Raw genomic sequence first — 15,298 nt, forward strand, 5'->3', positions numbered from 1 at the left:
GACAAGGTGATTCCCCTGGGGGGTTATTATTATTATTATTATTCACTCCTTTGTCGGGATACAGAAACAAACACAGTACACGAGCACTTACGCTGAGACCATGGCAAGCATGTTTGACCTATACAAAGGTGAAAGCTTTGCAACGAGGGTATTAAACCAGTGACTGCCAGAGTAATAGATTTGACCGCTACGCCAACATGTCTAAAATTAATACAACTTTATATCTACTTTAATTATATTGATTTTACGTAGTTTTTATTGACTTTAAGTAGTTTTTATGATGTAGTACCCACTTTACCTACTACTACGAATGCAGATAAAACTCCACAGTTATTCGTATTGAGGAAGGAACTAAAACTTACAGAATCACAGCTAAATAGCATTGCTTTAGAGTGTTATATTCTTGTGCTGAGTAAGGTATAGCTAGAGCTTCTGGAGTTGCGCAATGTTGACAGCAAGATTAAGTCCAGCAATTTATTTAGAGTTTCATTTATTACTACATATTACCAACTACATACGCTTTATTCAAACTGAATATTAGGGGATTTTGTGTTGTCACTTCCTCTATCTAATGCTGAACCGAAAAGTAAATTCTGCGAAAGCAGAATATAGAGTTGGGAAGGGTAGACATAAAACTCAAGTTCTGTGTACATTAAATTCACTTGTATCATGATAAAATAGTATTACCTTTGTGATTTTAGAACTTACTCTATTAGAACTTGTTTGACCTCGGGAATTTCGGTTTAGAATATAATTTCTTAACCTTCTTCAGAAATAGATGCAGTTTTAATTTTGATCATGTAGTTCATATAAGTCACACACTCGTTTACATAGATATATGTATATATACGTACTTACTAGCGTATTGGAAAGTTTTTTCCTACCCAAAGCTTAGATATTATACGATGTGATAGTTATAATATTTAGAAAAGCTCTTTATACAGTTGAACAGTAGTTAATAACAAACCAATTAAGTTTGGACTGGTATAGTATTGCTAGTATATTAATTACCAGTAGTAAGTTTTGACCCCCATCTAAATCGGCATATTGTGATTTGTCATCGACAACATCAAAATTCTGCATGTGACGTATTTATAAAGGCAATTGGTAGGTGTATTACTTCTATGATTACGTTACATTTACAAATTTTTGATATCATACATTTACTAAGTCAATATAATTTTCAATTACAGTAGCATGGAAATTGTAATATATGAACAAATTCTGGGTCTTGATCGAAGTTATTTTAAATATTTTCAGTCCACTCACTCCGATGGGCTACAGCACCAGCGGTATGGTAGGCGACACGCCAGTTTGCGACAGCGGAGAGCCAGATCTGTGCAAAACCGGTTTTCTGGGCTACCCTCGATACGAGTTGCCCTACCGACAGCCCCATCCGTACATTAACCACAGCTACCAGCACGAACCCTCATCACCGCCGCCAGGTAAATACATCGATGATAATAAACCTAACCAATTCCGTTAAACTTAACATTAAAAATATTGCAATCTGATCAATACTTATAAAAGATAATACGAATTTTATTTCAGAGCTTGGTGGGTTACTGGGTGCGGGAGTATCTGTTCCATTAGCTGTACCAGGACAAGACTCCCAGCAGTACTGGTCGCGCATCCAGTGACCTTGGTGGAGTTAGGCACCATACAAAATACAATGTACATCAAACACGCCATAACATTACCGAGATTTTTTTCTTGGTATGACTAGAATGAAATGGGTATATGATTATTTGTGTTAATATTTAAGCTACAAAAGTGTAGCGCAATTATTACTATACAGTTAATGTTAAAATAACACTTGAAGTAATGAATCTAAATTATTAATTGTACATTATATTATCAATAAACATTTAAGAATTATCACCAAACCTTCCTTGGTTGGTATTGAGAAAAAAAAAACATTTACCATAAATCATTCATTAATTTGGTTAAATATTTAATTATTATTAAATTTCAATAATTTATAAATGTAAAAATCTAAATCACCCCAGATGTATTAGTTTGGGTAGGTTATAAACCGGTATAATTTAAACAACTTGAAGTTATGCCATTAACAAAAGCAAAACACAAATAACTCGCACAACTGACCTAGATATTTTTAAGAATTTTATTTATATTTATTAGACGAAATAGCATAAAGAATAAACATATCTACACAAGCCACAAACTGGAAAACGAGCACAAAATAAGGCTCAAATGTAATTGTAGCTGTTCATTAAACTATTCCATTCAAATAAATATGTAAGTATAGTTAGGGTCACTACGATTCAAATTAAACGATTTGGATCAGCTGTCAGTTTAATATAATGTTAAATTTTAAAAGGAATTAATCTAAAAGATTTTAAATTCCTTTAAAATTTATCTCGCACATTGTATATGGCAGCCCTAAAACATTTTTTTTTTCATAAATGTTTATATACGATTCAGAATTTGTATAAATTATAAATTATATTTTTGAATGAAATCATTTAATATCATACATATAGGTGTTAAATTTATTTTATAAAATTCTTTTGTAGTCTTAGATAGGGTAGTTTTAAGTCAATATGTATATTTGTTGTAAATGTTTCTATACAAAAACGTAACGATGCTTCAAGTAGCAATCCACCTTCGACATTTGTCTAAAAATATGTGTATTGGTCAAAGAATAATAATTTATTTAATAAAATTAAGTATGAATATTGACAAGAATTTTGCATAAAGTACCTAATTAATTATTCCCTAAAACCTACTTGTTTCAAATAGCTGTTATACTTTTCGTACTTTACTCATCCCATTCTCTTTAAAAAACATGATAGAATTAATTGTAAATAACTTTCTTAGGTGTTTGACTGTTAATTGTGATTTGTTAGTGTATAAATTGTAACAGACGTAACATTCCATTTTTTCTACATACATAATGCAAGTCCACTACACTTAAGATCAAATATATTAGTGAAGCTAAATTTCAATTATTTAGGGTATTCGTTTCGAATTTATTAATATTAGTTGTAAACTGTATAGGAACTATTGAATTGTGAATAATTGTGTGATGTCGATAACGCATTTTATTGGTTGGATTGTAACTATAACATGAAATACATTTTTGGATCAAAACTCTAGCATTATTTCATTTCAATACCTTATATACCTATATATAAAACCACCATACCCATTTTGGCAACTTTTCATTATAAAAATGTTAGAGCTCTTGTTTTTAATTCATTCTTTTAATTCTTAAACGTTAACGATAGCTTACCATAATTCTAAAAACACAGAATCGCCACAACAGCACTTTATTAACACTTGCGAGTTTTTGAAGACATTGACGAAAGCATATTATTGGTCGCCTTAATTTTTGGAGTATTACAAAATTTTCACTAAAATAAAAATAAAATGCGTCCGTACAAAGTACACATGACAGAAGTGAAACTTCTTTGGCAAACTAATTGAAAAAAAAAACGAATTGAAAAAAAGCAAAAAGCCAACGTCACGCGGTGTTCCCAGGCGGTCACCCATCCAAGTACTGACCTTCGTGACCCGTGACGCCGTGACGGGTTTGTTCCGTAAAAATTTTATCCCTCATGCGCCTAAAGAAGTTTCACTTCAAAAAAACTTTTATTTGATTTAAAAAGTTGCAACTTTATTTTTGTGTCATATTTGGTTTGAATTTCAACGGCGCATAACTATTATACAATCTTAAGGTTGGTGTCTGCAAGGGAAGTATAATAAACCCGCTTATGTATGCCTTCTGTAACTAATGTTATTATACAGCCTGACTGAATATATAATTTTGACCTTTTTCAATTTACGCAATTTTATAAGATTCATTTAAAGCAAATGCAGATTATAGAATACTGCTTCATTTAGAATATTATCTACTTTTACAATTGAAATTAGAAACTCCTACTTCACCCTGGCATAAATATGTATTTTTATGTAGGTATGTATTCTTCTGGTAAATACATAATTTACCGGTAACATGCAATTTGATATGTTATTTTTTCTTTATTTATCTATTATTTCAAAAAATGTTACTGTGCAGACTACAAGATCGTCAAAATGTCAACGTAATACAAAAATAAAACAAAGTATCAAATAGTAGTAGGTAGTAGTAGTAGTAGTAGTAGTAGTAGTAGTAGTAGTAGTAGTAGTAGTAGTAGTAGTTGTTGTTGTTGTTGTTGTTGTTGTTGTTGTTGTGTTTTTATTGGTGCAACGATAGAACCAAGTTCTTTTATGTTGTGTACTTCTGTAAGTGACTAGTTCACCATAAATTTATTTTACGAATATTTGAACCCTGTATTGTTTAATAGTGAATAAGTCGTTGAAGTACCTTTATAAGAATAAAAAAATGTATGACCTATACAAATGTTTGTCATTTGCGAGAATCGAACAAGTGACGGCCAGTGCAACCAACCAGTGCTGTGACCGCTGCGGTAACGCGTCGTCAATTTAATTTGCATAGGAAGCGAGAAATAGTTAATTTTCAAATAAAACAAGTTCGTTTATAAAATTAATATAATTAAAGCTATCAATATTTTACATTAGAGTAACAAAAAGAATGTTATTTCCATAACAAAATAATCTTCGATTTTGAACGGACGTCCAAATCACATTTTCAATTAAAATTAAATCATATTGTGTGACAATTAGAATAAACATACATAGTTACTATACCACAAAGGTGCTTTACCACGATAGAACGGTAGTCCACTAAATAACCTTACAATTTTAATAAGTCACGTTTTTGAGCTAATGTAGTACCAATAGTAATATAGTAATTTTTTCTTTTTTGTACTTCAATACCAACTAGCAATTTACTAACAATGTCTGTCTATATATCAATTGGTTCGATTCAATGTAACTATATTTAAAAAAATTACGTTCTAAAAACCAACTTAGATCATAACTCTTCGTCTAATAAAGCGTCAATTTCGTTGAGCAAAGTTTTGTCCGCGTTGTCGCTTTTGTTTAAATTTTTCTGACAGCTCGCCACAACGTCTGGTACATTTTTAGCAAAATCTAAGTCTATATCGGAAGCATTGTCTTCCTGTTCACATAGATCGACGATATCGACTGGATCGCCCATTTTAGTCGAATCTAAGTCTATAATAGCGTCATCGCTCAACACTGATACATCGGAACAACCTACTTCTATACCTACGAATTGAACTTCTGTATCGGAATCATTATTTTTACCAGTCTCATAATCATCTTTACTCTCGCTTGTAGATTTAGTCACACTTCTGTTCCTAACTAGCCTAGGTTTTGGTATTTGTTCGGCTATTTTGATTCTCTTAAATTCATAACAATTATCAACAAGCTCATCTTGTAGTTCATACAAATCGCTGTGTTCTGACAGCGTTCGTTTCCTATTATTAGTCTCTTGACTACGCTTTTGTTCCGTCTTGGCTAGATTCGGTTGTGCGGGTGCGTTGTTGTCAAGTTTCTTATAAACTACAGAATTACTTCTGACGACTTTTAAAATTTTATTACCGGACGTAGTGATCGTTTCGTGAGTCGACAGTTTTCTCTTTCTATTCAAGTTGAGTGTAATGGGTGTTTGGAGAATTGTTGCCTCTGAAACTTTTTTCCTAGCCCTAATTTCGTCTAAAGATAGAACTTTGAAATCTAATGAACCTTTTCTTTCTATTGCTTGTTTCTTGCCCGCTATCTCGTCGAGTGATAACTTATCGTATTTAGTATTTAGGGTCGTTCTAACTATTTTGCGTTCTTTGGGCATTTCGACGGGTGGGAGAGAGTCGTAACTGTAGAAGGCAGCGGCCTCCGCTTGAATCTTCTCAAGGAGCAGTAGTTCCTGAGATTTACTGCGAGCGATTTTTTGAGCATCGTCTGGATTCGCGTTTTTTGTTGGCGTCGAGGGAGGAGCGCTCTCAGTATCAGACTCTGCAAGAACACACCAAGTAATCGTTTAGTATATCTCTGTACAAGCACGAATGATTTTCGTAATTAAATTTGATACGACCACGATTACTGTCGGTGTGTTCTTGTTTAATATAGTGTTAAGCTGAAAGCGTACCTGGTGAAGGTGGGCGGTCAAAAATAATTACAAAAATCATATTATAAAACGAAATTTATTTGCTCGTTGATAAATCAATACAATTTCATTGAAAACAAAGCCAAACTACATTCTTTTCCAATACCGGTCCTATATCAGATAAGAGTTAATTAGCTTAAATAAATCGTCTTAAACACACTCAGTTCTACTATTAAACATATCATGAAATTCTTATACAACCGTAAGACTAATATTAACAAAACAACAACCCCGTACAATGCAAACAAGAATGCGGTACTAGCGCGATAAATTCATAATTAATAATTCATTTACTAATGAAAATTCGTCTATAATAAAAAACAATTCAACTTTCCGACAATCGATAAAAAATATTTCATCAATGACTCTTCTTTTCAACGGTGAGAAACATAATTAATATGTCTAAGATCTGTTCATATTTTTGTTTGTAGAAACAAAATATATATCTTAAATAAATCAAAAGTGTAATTAAAACTAAACTCAACTCCAATTAGACACATGAGTTTAAAGTATTTCAACTTTTATACTTTTATAATCATTACATATATATCACGAGCTATTAATTTCCATTTGCTTTTATAAACGTTCAAATACTAGTGTTAAAATAATGTTAAGTATCAACTAAAATAACACTTGTGATTAAAAAAATGAATATGCATTCATAAAACTAAATGTTACAATCTATTGATTAAAGAGTGAAATAAAGACATATTTATTCATGGCTTTTATTTTATTTTTAATGACGTTATGTAATAAAATTTATTTAGACTTTATTTTCACAAATGATAATAAAAATTAAAATGTATCACTCGGATATTCTATTTGCAATATTTTATAATTTCTATTCCACCCTTTAATAAAAGACCTACCTAACCAAGACAATGTTTTTACAACTAAATTGGGTAAATAATTTTTCAAAGAATTAAAAAATTAAACTTAATAAAAATTGTAATATACATAAACACTTAGGAGGTACGAGCAAAACCGATAATTAAAAAAATAGTTGCCTAGTAATCCAAGCAACCACATTTTGTACTAATAATTTTATGAAACATTAAGTTCTATTTCAAATATAGTTTATGAGTGAATTAACCAAAAAGAATTTTTTTTTAATCATTATTATTTTTATGTAAACCAAGGGAGAAAAAAAATCACGCTTATCTAAGTCTATCCTTCACCTGTTTTATTTTATTAATAAAATATGGACATTTAAGTTCCACACATAAATAATAATGACTAGGCGTACCCATGGACCCTAAATAAACACACCCCTTGACCTGTCTTATTGCAGTTCTTTGTTATAGGAACTTTGCTATCAGTGCAAATATATTGAAAATAATTTTCAAAACAAACAGTCGCCACGCTACCAGAGTACTATTATATTGGTAATTGGAAGCATTATCAGATATTTCCACGAACCGCTAAGCTATCAGTTTTTCGGTTATTAGTATAGTACTTTCCTAAAGTGTTAATACAATCGTAAGCGCGATAATTTTAGATAATCGATTGCGCAATATGGCGAAATTTTAGAATAATTTTTATCAATCGAGAATTCTGACGTTCCGTCGTACTGCGTAATCTGTGACACGTCTAAACATTTTTTTATTTTTATTTTATCATAACTATCTATTCACGGTGCGAAATGTAATACGAGGGAGACCCAGTGTGTATATACTAGAGCCCCTCTAAAAACCCTATACTAACATACAAACAATTTAAAGGCATAAAGCTTTTTTTTTTTCTTTTTTTTTTCTTCACTTATTATTAATGAGTTAGAGTAATCGTGTATATATATTTTTATTTGTATTTTCACATATTGTTTAATCCTATATGTACTTTACTATCAAAGACAAGGATTATATCAACATCTAATTTAAAAAAAAATAAGTTTCGACTTGACAGTCCTGTCGTTCGACTCGAAACCACAAATCGTTTTATAATTTAATTATCATTGTAAATCTACAAACAAAAAAGCCACAATACAATAATGAAGTATAATTAGCTAAGATATGAAAGAGAAGTACACTATAATTTATTGCACATATAAAAATACCGACTTCACGTTTCATATTTGAGTCGGGAGCTAGCTACAATGTATGACTCTACGACTCGTGACGTACTAGGATTTAATTTTCCTTCAAGCACAAGTGAAACACAAGGCCATTTCTTCTGGTAACACAAATTGCAATAAACATCGATTCAGTCGTAACTAGCTAGCTTTTAACTTTTATATTTAAACTGAATCTTGCAGTAGCTTTATAATTATTATATAATTGACTAACCAATAATATAAGAGAAAAAAAAAACTAATAACCTTCTGTAATAATAATCAGGCTCTTAGTTGCAGACCGGTCACTTCAATAACTCAACATATTCAGAACAAATCCCTTGTAAACATTTAAAACATTATCATACCAGTCTGCGTTCAAATGAAAAAGACAAATTGAAAATTCTTAGTGAGTAAAAATAAATAACATTGCTAATGCATTGTTCACACTTGTGACATTTAATGTTTGTTTATTACTTGTAACTGAATTTACTACTACAACATTAAGACCACAAGTGTAGACAATGCTACAAATAGCTACACATTATAATGGTGAATCTGTTAATTGCATTGGCACTCTACGAATATTAAATTCTGTTCACAATAAATGTCGTTTTGTCCACCTATTATCTCGACATATCATCATATATATCACGACAGAATCTACAATTTAGTGCCAAATTTAGCATTTTACTAAAGCACAGTGTTTATAAGTGAGCGTTCGTTAATTTAACAATACATCTTAATACTACATGCGCTCACTGTAGGGCTTATGAGTTTTCATTGTAATTTCATTATTATGACATTCTGGCACATCTATCAATTCTTTTATTATGCAATGACTTTATATCTAATGTTTGAATGAAAACTCTTAAACTCCTGTAATAGATCTCAAAAATCACTGAATTTAAAATTGAGTCTCACAATAAGCTTCTGTTACCCCACTTTAGTGATTAACTATAGTCCTCAGTGAACGGAGACCGTAAGCCCTGAGACGACTTGAGAATTAACTATAGACGCTCCATATTATTCTTTCAAATTTTTAATTAATGATAATAAAATAATATTTCATGCTTAAATCACGTATATGTAATCACAAGAACAATTTGCATCCCCTTGACATGTACTTATTAAACAAATTAATTCAAATCAACCTTTGAACCACAGCCTTCCTTAAGTTAAATTATATTTAATTATATTGCATTATAATTTTTAAACTAAGGCAGGTTTTCTTCGAGATAAGTGATAAAAATGAGTGATTAAGATTGTTTAACTCTCTTTTCATATTATCTTAGGTTCATTCTTTGTTTGTTTAAAATGCATTTTTAGTATTAATTACATGCAGGTAAAATATTGGACACACTGTGAAACCAGACAGTGTCATAAAAGCTTGTAATATCCTTCTCCTATGTAATTAAATACACCATGGAATATTCAGTTCAATATTCACAAGACATTTTGGTATCAATTCATAAGATGAGTAATAAACAAACATAGTTTAAGGTTTCAGAGATGTGTTATGTAAGGAATTTAATTGTATGTGATGTATTGTTTATTACCAAAATTTAAAAAAAAAAATTAAAAGATCCCATTTAATAGGGCCAAATCATCAAACTTCACTCAGTGAAGCGTCCCTCAAATCGTCTTGGCAGGGCTTAGTACATATAATTTCAGTACAAACGCATACCTTCCTCGAAGTTAACCACCAGGGGGTCGACGGGCATCGCGTACGCGGAGGGGTCGTGCGCGTGCGTGTGTGTGTGCGCGTGTGCGTGCGCGTGCGTGTGGACGACGCGCCGGGGCAGGAGCTCACTTGTGCCCGGCAACACTCCCAGGATGGCCGAGTCTAGCACTACTATGGAGATAATTAACAATTATCATATATACACTGTGTATTTATTTATTTTAGTCTATATAATATATATAAATTTTATAGTGTATATAAATTTTGTTTTTCAATCAACATCGAAAATAAGAGGAGCATTTCAATGCTACATGCATTTTTTTTTAAATATACTATGCATTAATATAGATAACCCAAAAAGTATTTGAGCACAAGTACCATAGGATCATCAAAATCGTTACACCCAGTAAAAAGTTATGAGGTAACTACACGTACACATTCAAAAAATAATAATAATACAGTTAAATTGAGAGTCCTCTATTTTATATTTCATATTGAATATTGTTGGAAATAGACTTTATTCCAATTGGCTATTACTAGTGCTAAGTATTTTATAAATCATATTGTACATTAAGTAAACAAACACTTATAAAATCTGTACATTCTTTCCTAATGACAACATTAACTAATGCATTCATATTAAAATTGTTCTAAAGGGGGCCATTGACGGTCAGTTCAACTGATCAGTTTAACTGATAAGTTTTGCGCGCTCTCCGAAATTTGATCGTGAGTGTAGAACCATCGCTCCAGAGTTTTAACTGACGACGCGCCACGTAAATCCATCAGGGCGCGTCGCACCGAACTAGGATTGTTGATAAAATATCGATATATCGAAATATCGATATTTATTACTAATACTTTTTTGGACGATATATCGATAGTTTGATATTGAAATTTTAATATCGACACTCGATATTTTGAAGTAAAACTTCTTTACGCACACTCGACTTGGGAAGTAAGCTGGTAAATACGTACTGAGAGTGTTATGAAAAGTGTGATCAGGCGAGGCAAACGGAAGTTGAGAGGGACACATTAGTTAGTGAAAGTAGAAAGAGAGACAGACTTATGTTTCGTAACGCTTCGTTTTGTTAAAGTAAATTTTTATTATTTTATTTTTTCTCGTCAATTATTTAAACTAGAACATAATGATAAGTTTATTATGTTCTAATTTAATCCACTAACTTCTTCTAATATACTGAACTTTATTTACACTACATTATTTTTTTAACCGACTTCCAAAAAAAGAGGAGGTTCGCATTCGACTGTATTTTTTTTAATATGTATGTTACTTTAGAACTTTTGACTGGGTTGACCGATTTCGACAATTTTTTTTTTAATCGAAAGATGTTGCGTGTCATTTGGTCCCACTAAAATTTATTTAAGATCTAACAACTGCTTTTGGAGTTATATCTAATAATGCGTTTTTACTTGACTACTTTTTCGTCGACCTACGTTGTATTATACCGCATAACTTTTTACTGCGTGTACCGATTTTGATGATTTTTAATTTAATCGAAAGCTGGTGTTTATTATGCGGTATTACTTGTCGATGTAGTTGAAGTCGGTTTTTTTTTCGTTTGCGAGCAAATACTATTATTTTTTTTAGTTTAGTTATTTATATACTAGCTTTTACCTGCGGTTTCGCTCGCTTTGAAGCCATTAAATAAGTTAGGGAGATCTTATTTTTCGTAAAATATATATATTTTTATATAAAGTATTCTATGTTGCTCTGATAACTCCAAGAATATATATACAAAGTTTCATGATGATCAGTTAAGTAGTTTTTGCGTGAAAGAGTAACAAACAAACACATTCACATTTATAATATTATGTCCTTAAACGAAATGTAATTTTCGTTGGCGATTCTCCACGCAGAGAAAAAGAAACAACTTCATCCTCATGGGACAGACATGAAAATATGATATTACTCTTGAAAAATTTGTCTAATGACTTTTTGTCACAATTTTTGTTACCTACATACCTGCTGAATTAAAGCAGTATTTAGATCAACCAAATATTTCAAAGTCATTAAATGCACTAAAAATTTGGATTGATAGTAAACATTTTACTCTGGTGCTATCGGAAATAGCTGTTGAATATATTAGTTAAATATTCGATTTCTTTTGCTACATCTATAGCATTTGAACGAATTACTTCTTTAATCAATCTTTTAGTGCCTAATAATCGTAATAGTCAAACAACTGCGCATATAAAACAACGAGTATTTTTAAAAACTCTTACTGAATATTGGTACACATTATTGTTTTATTAAAATTGAACAATAATTACTTAGAAGCTTACATTTTAATACACTTATAATTTAATTTGTTTTACAAATATACTGTATTATAAACTGTGTAAATTATTTTTGAGCCGACTTATGTTTATTTATTTTTTTAAACAAAGGCGATTAAATCAAATCGAAAAAATATCGATATATCGATATTTTAAAAAATATCAACAGCCCGACGCCCAACTGCCCGTGTGTGTGTGTAATCGTCATTCCAACCAATCGCGTCATTTTGCTAGCAGCGTCCGCGTTGATTGAGAGTGCACTAGTGTAGTTTTTGTATTTAAAACGTCGGCGACGGTGTCCCCTAGACGAGTCATAACGACAGAATTTATTGAAAAATATGAAAATTCAGAATGTTTGTGAAAAACGGACGAAAATTATAACATTTTAAAAAAAAGTTTTATTTTACACCTACTATTTATTTAATACATATTTATAACATATACACACGGTCGTTTCTTCCTACAGTAATCAGTGTAATGCTTGTGGTATAGGTAACTGCCGGCTGATGTAGATACTTTTTTTTATAAATACATATAAATAACACTTAGAAAAAAAGAAATACATTTATAAGTAATGGCATTAACGACACCGTGCATGATCGATTGCCCATTGACATACTTATTACAAATGAGGTACAACTAATAATAAAAAAATTTCATATAAAATTATAGATCATTGTAAACCAGTATATGGCAACAAACAGTAGCCGTTTAAGAATTAATGTTTCTTCTTCTTAATCGGAATCCATTTTTTTTTTCTCGACAAAAATAGGTAGTACCTACACGTCCTTTAAACAGCCCGGTCGGACGAAAACTGAAGGGCCGGAGTGACGCCAGTCAATGGGCAAATATTTCAACTGACGCGAAAAACTGATCAGTTGGACTGATCAGTTGGACTGATCAGTCCAACTGATCAGTTCAACTGACCGTCAATGGCCCCCTTAAGAAATCAATACATAAGTGTATAATCACCAAGATAAGAGCTAGGCAGCTATTATATCTGTCAAGTTTGATGACGAGAAGTGTGACAAGGGGTGGAGGGGGGACTAAAATTTTTCAACATTTAATTTAAAAATGTATCTATTAATATTTTGATTTACTAAAAAATAATGAATAATGTCATAAATGTGAACATCTGTGACAAGGACAGGGGCCTTCCCCCTTGTCAAAATATGTGAAATCCGTGTAACATAATTTATGGATGTCCTCTAATCACTAAGATATTCAACTGTAATAACAAAATACCAAACAAACCTTGTTGCCTTTGTTGCTGCAACAGCACAGCAACGGGAACTGGAGGAGGACCGGTGGATGGGGCAAGTACATTTGCACGCATCATACTACTGTCTACTATGGGCTCGGGAGCACTGCTGGACTCTTGGGCCTGGAAGACATAATAATAAAAATTATTATGGAGACAGCATAAAAAGCACATCATTATATAATATTGTTATTGTAGCATTGTTAGTGTATATATGTATATAAATTACAGTAATAATGATGATGATATGCTGATGCATTATCAATTATATCCATATTTACATTACTTGTTAAAAATTATAACATTTAAATGTATAGAAGTATAGAATTTAACATCACAGAATATCATAAAAACTTATGAATGGCTATAAATTAATGACCCATAAAACACATAGATTTTTATATATACTTTATAAAAAAATTTAATAAAAAAACACTTTTTTAGATTGCATAATAAATATACATACGCTGACAGTAGGCGCCGGCTGGCTGGGAGCTATGCCATCAGTGCGAGCATCGGGGTTCTTATGCATAAATGGGCAGTGCTTCTTGCGACAACCTCCTGGCTGATTTTCCCAGTAACATGGGATTTGTTTTCGGTTTTTCTATGAATAAATGGATAAAATGGATTGTTTATTATTAAATTAACATAGTATAGACAGTAGCAGTATAAGAAAAAAATGTGGTGTGACAAGAATTAAAATTCTATTTACCCTAAGTTCCATATGACGCAATTTACAATTTTTATCCAAACATTTTCCTTGTTGCCAAGCCGAGCACATAGTTTCACAGCCAAGGGCTGATGGTTCATGACGAAATACACAGTTATCACCCTGTAATACATATAAAATATAATTAAGAAGTAAATCTTACCAACTTTAGAAAATCATGAACAGTTTGTATTTGTAGATTTTTAAAGATTAGTTTTATAATACATTCGGTAAGGCTTTAGATTACGAACCGTGAATTATCTGAGCTCAAAATTTGACCTTTTATTGGCATAATTTCGTTACAAAAAAAAATAACCCTAACCTATCTAACTTCAAAATGCGGTTCTTAATCTAAAGCCTAGCCATACATTCAATAAAATTAGTTTTATTACGATACTATACCACGATTGTTACATTATTATAATACATTTGAAATATAAACAACATAGCATTGTAAAATATGTAATTATGTAAAATCCATTCAATGCTTTTATTATTTTCAATGATAATAGAGCAATAAACATGATTCAAAACATACCTTAGTGCATGTGGAATAATAATAGAAATAGCAGTCGTTAAATTTCCTCGGCGACTCCATCGTTTGATCGGTATCCCGGGTTTCTGTAATTTTTTTATGATTAAAATTTTAATCACAACCCATTTCACTGCGTCGACGAATTAAAAGATAAATATTCTATACATTTTTACGACAATAATAGGAATATTGACGCGTAAGAGACACTTAACTAAATTTTCATTTTGACGTGAAGCATGTCGCGGTTAGAAATTCCTAATAAAATAAAATTATTCAATAAAAAAATTACCACTTTTTACTCACCGTGTATTTGGTAAACAAAAACTAATTAAAACAACACGAAATATCTGTACAACACCCCTATCCAACATAAAATAATATGAACGTCACTATCAGAAAGAAAATGTAGTAGATATGGCGGACATGTGGCGGAAGGCGAACTTTCATTTCATTTCACCACAGATGATACTACTGTTCCAATGATATAATAAATGCTCTGTTCACTCTCTGTCTATAGCTGTGGTCATAGACAACAACACTACATGTATTTTATGACATTGTAATAAGGAAATAATTTGTTAATATGAAATAACGAGTTACAAAATACACAATTTTGTATATCTACGTTTTATATTTAATTTTATTTCGAGTAAACCCTTTAGAAACACATTTTTTTTAAGAAACCATATGTATAACAAACGATTTTCAACTT

At 31.2% G+C, this 15,298-nt stretch overlaps 2 protein-coding genes across 2 annotated transcripts in view; one reads left to right on the plus strand and one right to left on the minus strand.

The window, feature by feature from the left end:
• The window catches only part of LOC123662949 (paired box protein Pax-6-like), a 70,450-nt gene extending 68,810 nt beyond the window's left edge, over nucleotides 1–1,640 (plus strand). The window contains exons 8-9 of the mRNA XM_045597713.1: nucleotides 1,261–1,445; nucleotides 1,552–1,640. Coding sequence (XP_045453669.1) covers nucleotides 1,261–1,445; nucleotides 1,552–1,640 — 274 coding nt within the window. The remainder of the gene's footprint in view (nucleotides 1–1,260; nucleotides 1,446–1,551) is intronic.
• Nucleotides 1,641–4,501: 2,861 nt separating this feature from the next.
• LOC123662637 (zinc finger CCCH domain-containing protein 11A-like) lies at nucleotides 4,502–15,068 on the minus strand. Its single transcript, XM_045597450.1, has 7 exons — nucleotides 14,890–15,068; nucleotides 14,590–14,672; nucleotides 14,055–14,174; nucleotides 13,809–13,946; nucleotides 13,336–13,465; nucleotides 9,790–9,957; nucleotides 4,502–5,904 (listed from the first exon to the last, which is right to left on the minus strand). The coding sequence occupies exons 2-7, from the start codon at nucleotides 14,647–14,649 to the stop codon at nucleotides 4,901–4,903; spliced, it is 1,620 nt and encodes a 539-aa protein (XP_045453406.1). The 5' UTR covers nucleotides 14,650–14,672; nucleotides 14,890–15,068; the 3' UTR covers nucleotides 4,502–4,900.
• Between the last annotated feature and the right edge of the window lie 230 nt (nucleotides 15,069–15,298).

Source organism: Melitaea cinxia, chromosome 19 (assembly GCF_905220565.1).
Source record: "Melitaea cinxia chromosome 19, ilMelCinx1.1, whole genome shotgun sequence".
Taxonomy (NCBI): domain Eukaryota; kingdom Metazoa; phylum Arthropoda; class Insecta; order Lepidoptera; family Nymphalidae; genus Melitaea; species Melitaea cinxia.